A 14,128-nucleotide genomic window follows, 5' to 3' on the forward strand; every position below is an offset into this window, starting at 1 on the left:
AGCTTTTTAGCCTTGTTGTTTCTGCTGCCTCTGATGTTGTTTGTAGTTGTTTTCTCTGCTATTTCCTTGCAAGCTTGCTGTTACGTATACACCGGGAGTCAGGAAGCAGGTCCAGAAGGTCAGTTTCATAAAGATAAATGCAGATAAACAAAACATGAGAAGAGTACAGAATGTGAATCAAAAGCAATACTACCCAGTGACTGATGGCTACTAAAATAAGGGAGAGTAACCAAGGAATGAATGAGAACCAGGTGTGGGTAATGATGAGGACCAGGTGTGGGTAATGATGAGGACCAGGTGTGTAATGATGAGGACCAGGTGTGTAATGATGAGGACCAGGTGTGGGTAATGATGAGGACCAGGTGTGGGTGATGATGAGGACCAGGTGTGGGTGATGATGAGGACCAGGTGTGGGTAATGATGAGGACCAGGTGTGGGTAATGATGAGGAGCAGGTGTGTGTAATGAGGATCAGGTGTGGGTAATGAGGACCAGGTGTGTGTAATGATGAGGAGCAGGTGTGGGTAATGATGAGGACCAGGTGTGGGTAATGATGATGACCAGGTGTGGGTAATGATGAGGACCAGGTGTGGGTAATGATGAGGACCAGGTGTGTAATGATGAGGACCAGGTGTGGGTGATGATGAGGACCAGGTGTGGGTAATGATGAGGACCAGGTGTGGGTAATGATGAGGACCAGGTGTGTAATGATGAGGACCAGGTGTGTGTAATGATGAGGACCAGGTGTGGGTGATGATGAGGACCAGGTGTGGGTAATGAGGACCAGGTGTGGGTAATGATGAGGACCAGGTGTGGGTAATGATGAGGACCAGGTGTGGGTAATGATGAGGACCAGGTGTGGGTAATGATGAGGACCAGGTGTGGGTAATGATGAGGACCAGGTGTGGGTAATGATGAGGACCAGGTGTGGGTGATGATGAGGACCAGGTGTGGGTAATGATGAGGACCAGGTGTGGGTAATGATGAGGACCAGGTGTGGGTAATGATGAGGACCAGGTGTGGGTAATGATGAGGACCAGGTGTGGGTAATGATGAGGACCAGGTGTGGGTAATGATGAGGACCAGGTGTGGGTGATGATGAGGACCAGGTGTGGGTAATGATGAGGACCAGGTGTGTAATGATGACCAGGTGTGTGTAATGATGAGGACCAGGTGTGTGTAATGATGAGGACCAGGTGTGGGTGATGATGAGGACCAGGTGTGGGTAATGATGAGAACCAGGTGTGGGTGATGATGAGGACCAGGGGTTAGTAAACTGGCGATGCCAAGAGAGAGAGAGAGACAGAGAGACAGACAGACAGACAGACAGACAGACAGACAGACAGACAGACAGACAGACAGACAGACAGACAGAGAGGGAGACAGACAGACAGACAGACAGACAGACAGACAGACAGACAGACAGACAGACAGACAGACAGACAGACAGAGAGGGATAGAGGGAGAGACAGACAGACAGACAGACAGACAGACAGACAGACAGACAGACAGACAGACAGACAGACAGACAGACACAGACAGACAGACAGACAGACAGACAGACAGACAGACAGACAGACAGACAGACAGACAGACAGACAGACAGACAGACAGAGAGGGATAGAGGGATAGAGAAAGAAAGAAAGAACGAAAGAACGAAAGAATGAAAGAATGAAAGCTCAATGTATTTGAGGAATCCATAGACTAACCACTTCTGGGAAAATTGGAAAACACTAAACAAACAACAACGCAAAGAATTATCTATCCAAAACAGAGATGTATGGGTAAACCACTTCTCCAATCTTTTTGGCTCTATAACAAAGAACAAACAGCTAAAACATATACATGATCTAATACAAACATTAAAATCAACTATTAAAGACTACCAGAACCCACTGGATTCTTCAATTACATTGAATGAAGTACAGGACAAAATACAAACCCTCCAACCCAAAAAGGCCTGTGGTGTTGATGGTATCCTAAATATACAGACCACCAATTCCAATTGGCTATACTTAAACTCTTTAACATCATCCTTAGCTCTGGCATCTTCCCCAATATTTGGAACCAAGGACTGATCACCCCAATCCACAAAAGTGGATATTATCTGGGATATGCGTCAACAGCAACCTTGGGAAAATCCTCTGCATTATCATTAACAGCAGACTCGTACATTTCCTCAGTGAACACAATGTTCACAAGTAGCTAGAGAGAGAGAGAGACAGAGAGACAGACAGAGAGGGATAGAGGGAGAGAGAGAGAGAGACAGAGAGAGAGAGAGAGAGACAGACAGACAGACAGACAGACAGACAGACAGACAGACAGACAGACAGACAGACAGACAGACAGACAGACAGACAGACAGACATAAAAACACAAACAGACCCCACAGATCCCCAGGACAGAAACACAATCAGACCCAACCAAATCATGAGAAAACAAAAAGATAATTACTTGACACATTGGAAAGAATTAACAAAAAAACAGAGCAAACTAGAATGCTATTTGGCCCTAAACAGAGAGTACACAGTGGCAGAATACCTGACCACTGTGACTGACCCAAACTTAAGGAAAGCTTTGACTATGTACAGACTCAGTGAGCATAGCCTTGCTATTGAGAAAGGCCGCCGTAGGCACACCTGGCTCTCAAGAGAAGACATGCTATGAGCACACTGCCCACAAAATGAGGTGGAAACTGAGCTGCACTTCCTAACCTCCTGCCAAATGTATAACCATATTTGAGACACATATTTCCCTCAGATTACACAGACCCACAAAGAATTAGAAAACAAACCCGATTTTGATAAACTCCCATATCTATTGGGTGAAATACCACAGTGTGCCATCACAGCAGCAATATTTGTAACCTGTTGCCACAAGAAAAGGTCAACCAGTGAAGAACAAACACCATTGTAAATACAACCCATATTTATGCTTATTTATTTTCCCTTTTGTACTTTAACCATTTGTACATCGTTACAACACTGTATATAGACATAATATGACATTTGTAATGTCTTTATTCTTTTGAAACTTCTGTGAGTGTAATGTTTACTGTTAATTCTTATTGTTTATTTAACTTTTGCATATTATCTACCTCATTTGCTTTGGCAATGTTAACATATGTTTCCCATGCCAATAAAGCCCCTTGAATCGAAATGAATTGAGAGATAGAGAGAGAGGGGGGGAGAGAGAGAGAGGAGAGGGAGAGCGAGTTGGCAGCGCACTACATTGCTGCCTGCCATAACTTGAGGGACAGTGTCTGACAGACCAATAAACCTGCACATGTCCTCTACTGTATGCTTATTGTTATTGTTGAATGTATGGTTATTTTGACCCTTGGTTATTGTTGTTACTGTTGTCCCGTTGACAATTTTGATTCTCATTTTTATTTATTTTTATATTGTAAATATCCAAAATAAGCTTTGGCAATATGTATATTGTTACGTCATGCCAATAAAGCGAATTGAATTGAATTGAATTGAGAGAGAGGAGATGGAGAAAGAGAGAGAGAGACAGAGAGAGAAAGAGGAGAGAGAGAGAAAGAGGAGAGAGAGAGAGAGAGAGAGAGAGAGACAGAGAGAGAGAGAGACAGAGAGACAGAGAGAGAGACAGAGAGACGAGGGGGGGGAGAGAGACAGAGAGAGAGAGAGGGGGGGGTAAAGTAGATTGATAGTTGAGTGCATTAAGAGCAGGAGAAGACTATAGGAGGTGATGGAAGACTATAGAAGACTATAGGAGACTATAGGAGGTGATGGAAGACTATAGAAGACTATAGGAGACTATAGGAGGTGATGGAAGACTATAGGAGACTATAGGAGGTGATGGAAGACTATAGGAGGTGACGGAAGACTGTAGGAGGTGACGGAAGACTGTAGGAGGTGACGGAAGACTGTAGGAGGTGACGGAAGACTATTGGAGAATATAGGAGGTGATGGAAGACTATAGGAGGTGATGGAAGACTATAGAAGACTATAGGAGGTGATGGAAGACTATAGGAGGTGACGGAAGACTGTAGGAGGTGACGGAAGACTGTAGGAGGTGATGGAAGACTATAGGAGACTATAGGAGGTGATGGAAGACTATAGGAGGTGACGGAAGACTGTAGGAGGTGATGGAAGACTATAGGAGACTATAGGAGGTGATGGAAGACTATAGGAGGTGACGGAAGACTGTAGGAGGTGACGGAAGACTGTAGGAGGTGATGGAAGACTATAGGAGACTATAGGAGGTGATGGAAGGTCAATGAGTTAGAAAGCTTGAAATAACATCTTTCTCTCTATTCTTTCCCCTCTTTATCCCACTACTTTCCCTTGCTACCCCTACACTTCCTCCTCTCCCTCTTCCTCCTCTCCTCTCCCTCTTCCTCCTCTCCTCTCCCTCCTCCTCCTCCTCTCCTCTCCTCTCCCTCCTCCTCTCCTCCCTCCAGGTGTATGTCTGGTGATGGGCTGTATAATCTACCCAGATGGCTGGGACAGTGACGAGGTGCGGAGGATGTGTGGGGAGCAGACGGACAAGTACAGCCTGGGAGCGTGTTCCATGCGCTGGGCTTACATCCTGGCTATCATGGGGGTTCTGAATGCCCTCATGCTCTCCTTCCTGGCTTTTGTACTGGGCAACAGGCAGGACGGACTCATGACCGAGGAGCTACTGGCCGAGAGCAAGGGTGAGACTGGAGAGAATTCCATTAGGACACATTAGGACCTGAAAACACTATTGCTCTACCCTATATATCTCTCTCTCTCACTCTCTCGCTCTCTCTCGCTCACTCTCTCTCTCGCTCACTCTCTCACTCGCTCTCTCTCTCTCGCTGTCTCTCTCTCGCTCTCTCTTTCTCTCGCACAGAGTGCACGCACACAGAGCGCACGCACACAGCGCACGCACACAGCGCACGCACACAGAGCACACGCACACAGCACACGCGCACAGAGTGCACGCACACCGCGCACGCACAGAGCGCAGACAGACAGAGAGAGACAGACAGAGAGACAGAGAGACAGACAGACAGACAGACAGACAGACAGACAGACAGACAGACAGACAGACAGACAGACAGACAGACAGACAGACAGACGAGAGAGAGAGAGAGAGAGAGACAGAGAGAGAGAGAGAGACAGAGAGAGAGAGAGACAGAGAGAGAGAGAGAGAGAGAGAGAGAGAGAGAGAGAGAGAGATAAACAGACTGATGTTGCAGCAGATGTGTAACTTGCAGCCAGGGGGCTTTTGAATGGAGTGATGGAGAAAAATGGAGGGATGGATGACAAATGGATGATTGCTCAGCTCACTGTTATCCTGTCTCAATGAAAACCATACACCTCTCAAACACACACTACCATGAATACCAGAGGACTGCAGTGGTCCAGACTGACACGCCTGCTGGTTGTCATTGGTACTACACACATAGAACATCAAATCCCATAATATACAATAGGTTGTTACACATTATGTGACTTTGATGATTCAAAACAAATCCAGGAATATTAACTAATAACTATGAACCTATCTCCTCTCTCCCCTCTCTCTCCCCACCCCCATCTCCCCCCTCCCCTCTCCCCACCCCATCTCCTCCCTCTCTCTCTCTCTCCCCACCCCCATCTCACCTCTCCCTCTCTCTCTCCCCACCCCCATCTCCCCTCTCCCTCTCTCTCTCCCCACCCCCATCTCACCTCTCCCCTCTCTCTCTCTGCCCACCCCATCTCCCCACCCCCTCTCTCTACCCACCCCATCTCCCCCTCCCTCTCTCTCCCCACCCCCATCTCCCCTCTCTCTCTCTGCCCACCCCCATCTCCCCACCCCCTCTCTCTGCCCACCCCCATCTCCCCTCTCCCTCTCCCCTCCCTCTCTCTCTGCCACCCCATCTCCCCTCTCCCTCCCCTCTCCCTCTCTCTCTGCCCACCCCATCTCCCCCTCTCCCTCTCTCTACCCACTCCATCTCCCCCTCCCTCTCTCTCCCCGTCCCCATCTCCCCACCCCCTCTCTCTACCCACCCCATCTCCCCCTCCCTCTCTCTCCCCACCCCCATCTCCCCTCTCTCTCTCTGCCCACCCCCATCTCCCCACCCCCTCTCTCTGCCCACCCCCATCTCCCCTCTCCCTCTCCCTCCCTCTCTCTCTGCCCACCCCATCTCCCCTCTCCCTCCCCTCTCCCTCTCTCTCTGCCCACCCCCATCTCCCCTCTCCCTCTCTCTACCCACTCCCATCTCCCCCTCCCTCTCTCTCCCCGTCCCCATCTCCCCACCCCCTCTTTCCCCTCTCTCTCTGCCCACCTCATCTCCCCCCTCTCTCTCTCTGCCCACCCCATCTCCCCACCCCCCTCCCTCTCTCTGCCCACCTCATCTCCCCCCTCCCTCTCTCTCCCCGTCCCCATCTCCCCACCCCCCTCCCTCTCTCCTTCTCACATAGAAGCTGGGAATGCCTAAAACAACCCATAGGTGAGTGATGAGAAATACAGTCAAACTACCTTCCTTGACAAAACAGGCCGATTCAAACAAAACTCTTGTGCCTGAAACATGTGTCTGTGATATGAATTATTCAGTGTGGGTCTCTTTAGTATGTGTAAAATGGTCATGTCCTATTTAATGTCATATCAGGATTGGCCAGGAAATGTAGTATGTGTCCTCACTGTGCTATTATGGTAATACAGAGGAAATGGATCGTACATTTTCATCGTCAGAGCATATGTCCCCTTCCCCCCCCCCTCTCTCTCTCTCGCTCTCTCTCTTCTGTCTCTGTCTCTCTCTCTCCCCTGTCTCTCTCTCTCTCTCCTGTCCTTGTCTCTCTCTTTCTGTCACCCGCTCTCTGTCTCTCTCTCTCCTGTCTGTCTCTCTCTTTCTGTCACCTTCTCTCTTTCTCTCTTTCTCTCTCCTGTCTCTGTCTCTGTCTCTCTCTTTCTGTCACCCTCTCTCTCTCTCTCTCTCTCTCTCTCTCTCTCTCTCTCTCTCTCTCTCGTCTCTGTCTCTCTCTCTATCCTGTCTCTCTCTCTCTGTCACCCTCTCTCTCTCTTTCTATCTCTTTTTATCTCTTTTTATCCAATCTCTATCTCTCTCTCTCTCTCAGGTGTCTGCGTTTCCTTGTGTGTATGTGTAACTTTCATCATCACGCTCCAGAGTTTTACCCATCACCCCCAGAAGAGGACGACACTGGCACACCATGGCTGTGAGAGAGAGTAGAGAGAGATCGAGAGGAGAAGAGAGTAAAAGAGAAAGAGAGGTGGACAATGAGTGAGCGAAACAGACAGGAGAGGAAAAAAACCCCCATGTAGCCAGATGCCTCCCATTCATTCACCCATGCACTGTATTCTAGTTATAACCTTCTAGTCTATAGTGGATCTGCCAATGATATGTGATACTGGTCCTGCTCACAGTCCTACAGTCTCTCTACCTCCACACTATTCTACTATCACTGAACCCCTAGGAACCCCAGCAGAGACAAGACAATCTTCACACAGCCGATCATCGACCAAGACAGGGACAGGGACAGGGACTTTGACTGACCAACAGAAGACGTATGGATTATCTGCAAGAATATGGATGAAAAACTGTGTTGAAGTATTGTTCTTGTTATCACATATTGTAGTGAGAAAAAAACACACACACTCAGACACACACACACACACACACACATACAGACACACACACACTATCACACTCATGTAGACAGTCACATTTGAACACATACAGTGCATTGGGAAAGTATTCAGTTACGTTACAGCCTTATGCTAAAATTGATTAAATTGTTTTTTTCCCCTCATCAATCTACACACAATATCCCATAATGACAAAGCAAACGTTTTTTTTTTGGTTTATGCACATTTATAAAAAATTCTAAACAGAAATACCTTATTTACATAAGTGTTCAGACCCTTTGCTATGAGACTCGAAATTGAGCTCAGGTGCATCCTGTTTCCATTGATCATCCTTGAGATGTTTCTACAACTTGATTGGAGTCCACCTGTGGTAAATTCAATGGATTGGACATGATTTGGAAAGGCACACACCTGTCTATATAAGGTCCCACAGTTGACAGCGCATGTCAGAGCAAACATCAAGCCATGAGGTTGAAGGAATTGTCCGTAGAGCTCAGAGACAGGATTGTGTTGAGGCACAGATCTGGGGAAGGGGACCAAAACATTTCTGAGGCGTTGAAGGTCCCCAAGAACACAGTGGCCTCCATCGTTCTTAAATGGAAGAAGTTTGGTATGTCCTTGAGTGGCCCAGCCAGAGCCCAGACTTGAACCCAATCGAACATCTCTAGAGAGACCTGAAAATAGCTGTGCAGCAACACTCCTCATCCAACCTGACAGAGCCTGAGAGGATCTGCAGAGAAGAATGGGAGAAACTCCCAAAATACAGGTGTTTCAAGCTTGTAGCATCATACCCAAGAAGACCCAAGGCTGTCATCGCTGCCAAAGTTGCTTCAACAAAGTACTGAGGAAAGGGTCTGAATACTTATGTAAATTTAATATTTCAGTTTTGTATTTTTTATAAATTTGCAAAATTTTCCAACAACCTGTTTTGGCTTTGTCATTATGGGGTATTGTGATGTCATTATGGGGCATTGTGATGTCATTATGGGGCATTGTGATGTCATTATGGGGTATTGTGATGTCATTATGGGGTATTGTGTGTTGATTTATGAGGGACAAAAAAATTATTTAATCAATTTTAAAATAAGGCTGTAACGTAACAAAATGTGGAAAAAGTCAAGGGGTCTGAATACTTCCTGAATGCACTGTAGAACATTGCATCCTTAGACATTGACCTTGTAATAAATCCCTAATGCTAACACATTAAGCAACAGTAGATACTGTATATTCGTGTGCCATGTAATTTCCTGAATATATGTTTATGTTTTACTTGTGAAAAGAAGGAAATCAGCTATTCTCATGTGATATTGGTTGTCTTAACATAATGGGTGAACTCTTACAAACAAAACATCTCCTTATCCTCCTTGTCCTCCTCGTCTTCCCCCCTCTTCCTCAATAACCCTCTTTACCAGAGCACTGTTGTCTAACGTGAGTTGCTACGGTTACTGTATATAGATATTCACTGGAGAGAAAAAAAATTGATGTTTTACAAAGTTGGGTTTGAAACATGTATGTTCTAAAATATCAAAGAAGCACTAATGTAGGAATTCATTTTGTAACTCCATTGCGAGCGTCTCTCAGCTCGATTTACACATTACTTCATGAACTTGTGTCTCAATATTTTGTAATTTGTGGTGTGGTATATTCTTCTTCACTGTGATGGGGTGAATGAATGAATGACTGAATGAATGAATGAATGAATGAATGACTGAATGAATGAATGAATGAATGAATGAATGACTGTATATCTCCTTCATATCTTGTAGCTGAGAGGTGAATGTGTGTGTGTGAATGAGTGTGTGTATTCGATATGCGTGTGTGTGTGTGTGTGTGTGTGTGTGTGTGTGTGTGTGTGTGTGTGTGTGTGTGTGTGTATGTGTTTAATGCACTTTTTTAGTGTACCAACACACCGGCCTCGTCTCATACTGAGTCTTCTGTACATACAGTACATATCTCTTTATTTATATTTCCCTCTCTCTCTCTCTCTCTCTCTCTCTCTCTCAATCTCTCTCGATCTCTCGATCTCTCTCTCTCTCTCTCTCGATCTCTCTCTCTCTCTCAATCTCTCTCAATCTCTCTCTCTCGATCTCTCTCCCTCTCTCTCTCTCTCTAGATCTCTCTCAATCTCTCTCTTTCTCGATCTCCCTCGATCTCCTTATCTCTCTCTCTCTCTAAGTGTGTGTTTATCATTCATTATGGGGACATACAGCGTACTAAGTGTGTAGAGGGTCATATATAATAATCTATTAATTGATGAATTGATTGGTTGATTGATTGATAAGGCCTGATGAGGTTATTCTAGTCCTATACCTCCATCATGAGTTAGGAGGAGGAAGAGGAGGAGGAGGAAGAGGAGGAGGTGTGGTGAGCTTTAGTGTTAATACTGGAGAAAGGCCTGCCCCAGTCTCCGCTGTATATGTACCACCAATGTAAATATAAATATCAAAACCGATACCAAACATTAAGAAACTATAAGGAAGAGAAGGGTAACTGCAAATGAAATAAATAAAGTAAATAAAGAAGAATATATGAATAGGATTAATAAAGGTTTTCACATTAGAACAATGGTGTGTGTCCTGTGTTTTTATCTCGTTGATTTCGGTGGTCCCTCTGTTATAGGCCGGGATTCAATCCCATCACTCTTTGTCAACAATGCAGCTTTTAAAGGCAATGTTCATGGTAAACTCTGCGTATGTCATCTCAATTAGAGATGACCTTTTTTTTTTTCTTCAATTTCACATTGCCACCAAAGTGCGATCGGTTTGAATCCTGGCCATAGACTGTAAAATAAAGGTTGTCCAGTATTGGCTATGTTTTGGGCCCTTGGCACCCGCTGCTATCTAGTTAGAGAAACTGCAGAACTAGATTGACATGAGAAAGACATGCAAGTGTACGTTTTTTTTTTTTACCCTGTTTGCATATGCATCAAGGCCCCGATTCCGACCCTAGTTAATAAATTGTAACGTTATTTCTTTCTGTTCGTATTCTGACCTTGAACTTAAGCATGAGAATAACATGCTATTCACCCGCTATTGGCTCGGGGTGGAGGTGGAATTACATGAAAGTGTGGCCCGAGGTGTGTCTACAGATAAACCACGACTGACCTTGACTTAAACCATGACTGACCTTGAACTTAAGCATGAGAATAACATGCTATTCACCCGCTATTGGCTCGGGGTGGAGGTGGAATTACATGAAAGTGTGGCCCGAGGTGTGTCTACAGATAAACCACGACTGACCTTGACTTAAACCATGACTGACCTTGACTTAAACCATGACTGACCTTGACTTCATTCCCAAAACCTGAATAAGGTCGAGCGAACCTGAATAAGGTCGAACGAACCTGAATAAGGTCGATCGAAACCTGAATAAGGTCGAGCGAACCTGAATAAGGTCGAACGAACCTGAATAAGGTCGAGCGAACCTGAATAAGGTCAAACGAACCTGAATAAGGTCGAGCGAACCTGAATAAGGTCGAACGAACCTGAATAAGGTCGAACAAACCTGAATAAGGTCGAGGAAACTTGTAAATTGTCATTAACGGCGTTTATGTAACGTTGGAATTTGGCCTCTTATCCATTTTGTATCTTGCCTGGTTTCTACAGGCATTTTTGTAGATTTGTCCTTCTGAATTTTGCCAGGTAGCGATCCCTTTTCTATATGAGGACTAAGATCTCAGAAGTGATCTATCTCCCTGACCGCTGTTTGATTCGAATTTGTTTCATAGGAGTCCGGGAGTCGAGTGCAGACAAACAGATTTTTAACTAGGCCACTCAGTTTAAGAACAAATTCTTATTTACAATGACAGCCTACCCCAGCAACGCTGGGCCAATTGTGCACTGACCTATGGGACTCCCAGTCACAGCTGGATGTGATACAGCCTGGATTTGAACCAGGAACTGGAGTGATGCCTCTAGCACTGATATGCAGCGCCTTAGACTGCTGCGCCACTCAGGAGCCTGAGATACCAAGCTTGATTAACATCATCACAGTTTAGTACATGAGACCAATCCAAACTTCCAAGTACTTCGTTCCATTGAGTGTTGTTTCATAGACCTTCATGTAGTTATTACCTGTCTCTAGTAGTATTTTGGATGTCTTACGGGTACAGTAGGTTACTGTATGATCACTAAAACCAATATTTAAGACTCCTGACTGACAGACGTTCTCTTGGTCTGATTTACTGTCAATACACATCCGGGGTTGGCTAAACAATCAGTTGTTTTTAGTCCAAATAACTGATTAAAGTTATACAGGGCATTTACTAGTGTACTGTTTGTGGGTGATAACAGTCCATTTGTATTGAAATCGCAAAGCATAAGACATACCCTATCAGTAAATACATTGTGATCACAGCAATTCAATTCAAAGCAAATCATAGAAATGATTCTGCTTCGGAGGCCGATAGCAAAAACACCAACAAATATAGGACAACATTTAGGAAAGAGTATATCTACCCATGCAACCTCAAGACCATCCATTCTTAGATCTGAACGAGGGTTAAAATACACATTATTCCTAGTAAAAATACACATGCTGCCACTGTTTCGCTCAATTCTATGAACGCTGTAACCCGTTAACTCCTCATTGTCCTCAATTGACCCGTTGAGCCCATTGTCTCAGTCACAGCAACTACTGCCGCCCAGGTGTTAGAAGCCAGTGATTTTAATTCCTCTAATTTCGGCATCAGGCTCCGTCGGTTAACATGGATAAAGTGAAGTCCTTTCCGATTGAAACAGTCACTTTCTGAGCTCACTGCTGGTACATCGACTATCTCATCAAGATTGCACTCATCATCCCTGCTTGTGTCCGGTATCCCAATGTTTGGCACCGCCATTTACCCAGCATACATTGCAAACAAACGAAATGTGACTTTGATACTTTACAGCTTTGTCATATGACAAGGGTTTGATAGCTCCACACTTTATGTGAACAAACAAATCACAAATGTCGCAAGCCACTGCTTTTTTAATTATTCCTTACGGTTTTACCACAGTTTGGGCATAGTTGTTTAGCTTGTTTTGTGGTGTTTGGGCCAGGACAGGGTGTGTACAACGCCACAGAGTAGCAGGCTGAAGGTAACAAGCAGCATGTTAGGGTAAACACCGGTCTCAGCGGCGCTGCGGTGTTTCCTGTGTACCTTCCCCCGAGCGGCTCAGCTGTTCCCATAGGAAAGGTGATATCAGGTGTTGGTAAAGTTGTTCATGGCCGAAGTTCACACTATGAAAGCGAAGATTTCCATCCACGTCTCTCGGTGCAGGTGGAACTGCAGTTTGGGATAATCGCCATGTTTGAATTGCAGAATAAATCAGAAAACGCCAAAGCAAAACTTCTGGCTAGAGACATAATAGTAGCGAACGCATACTCTCTCGTTCACCGACACAGCTGATATAACCTAGAGGATTTAGGGAGAAGGGGAGAGAGGGATAAAGTGAAGGAGAGAGACTGTTATTGAGAAAATAAGGTAGTTAAATAGACAGTGTTCAACAGGAATCTGTGTGTGGCCTCACCTGGTGTCCACACTAAGTGGCTGCAGAGGACTTTATGCTGAAAAACATGAACGAACACATGAGGACAAACAATATAGCATAGTTATAGAAATAATGAAGTGTCTTACTGTTCTCCATGGGTGGTCCTCTTGCCTATTCTTTGAAGGTGGAAGGAGCCACAGTTATACACCTGAACCTGTTTACTGCACAACACAATCCACCAATCAGATTGATACATGAGTGTGTAGGTGTGGGTTATAGGGTGTCTAACTGTTCTACATTTCTTTCAATATGGGTGACTTAAAATAACCTGTTTTGATTTTGTACAGACATCACACCCTTACCTAAACAGCACCCTCACCTGAGAAATAGAAATCAAATCGAAATAAACTTGGAATTGAATAACTGCAGTTGACATAGCGAAGTAAATGGAAGAATACTGTTATTGCAATGTGAATGGCTCTTAATTAAAAGAGCCTTTGGTTGTGCATAGTGTAGTCTATGGTGTTGCCAGGGAACAGCACCCTCTTAGAAGAAGTAGGAGGTGAAGATCTCCCGCACATAGATTTCCTCTCTTGCTGCTTTGTTGGACCCCATCCTTGAAACATCCTGCAGAGCAGCAGACTTCTCCTCTGGCACACGGCGGCGAGCAGCAGATCCCCTCCTGATCCACGTGTCCATCCTCATAAAGTTATTCAGGGCACAGGTAGCCTTCACACACCTGAATTCCCCCAGGAGGATGTCCTAGATGGCCCTGGTCACCCAACCTTGCAGTGCCCTACATGTTATCTGTAGGCAATCGTTTTGAAGGAATCTCCAGTTACAAGGTATCTGTAGGAATATGGAAGATAATGTCATTATTACACTTTTACATCACCAGGTCATTGCAGATTACTAAAGTATAATATCACTGATAACATTGGATCGATAGATGCATGCGCACACACATGTGCATGTGTAGCACGTGACAGCAGCAGGATCACATCAAGGATAGCGTCACATATGTGCAGCCCTTTGAGTCCCCAGGACCAGGGCTGAGAACCAGTGCTCTTCACT

The 14,128-nt window shown here is 45.2% G+C and overlaps 1 protein-coding gene across 7 annotated transcripts in view; it reads left to right on the forward strand.

Moving 5' to 3' along the window:
- LOC115197684 (LHFPL tetraspan subfamily member 3 protein-like) overlaps nucleotides 1-7,720 on the forward strand; it is a 50,368-nt gene extending 42,648 nt beyond the window's left edge. For 4 of the 7 annotated variants that reach the window (XM_029759435.1, XM_029759434.1, XM_029759437.1 and 1 more), the window contains exons 3-5: nucleotides 4,429-4,665; nucleotides 6,401-6,429; nucleotides 7,055-7,234. In XM_029759435.1, the coding sequence (XP_029615295.1) occupies nucleotides 4,429-4,665; nucleotides 6,401-6,417 (254 nt within the window). In that variant the 3' untranslated portion in view covers nucleotides 6,418-6,429; nucleotides 7,055-7,234. Of the gene's footprint in view, nucleotides 1-4,428; nucleotides 4,666-6,400; nucleotides 6,430-7,054; nucleotides 7,235-7,411 lie in introns of those variants that run through there. The other 3 variants (XM_029759438.1, XM_029759440.1, XM_029759439.1) reach the window with 3 other exon arrangements.
- Nucleotides 7,721-14,128: the final 6,408 nt, after the last annotated feature.

Source organism: Salmo trutta, chromosome 7 (genome assembly GCF_901001165.1).
Source record: "Salmo trutta chromosome 7, fSalTru1.1, whole genome shotgun sequence".
Taxonomy (NCBI): Eukaryota; Metazoa; Chordata; class Actinopteri; order Salmoniformes; family Salmonidae; genus Salmo; species Salmo trutta.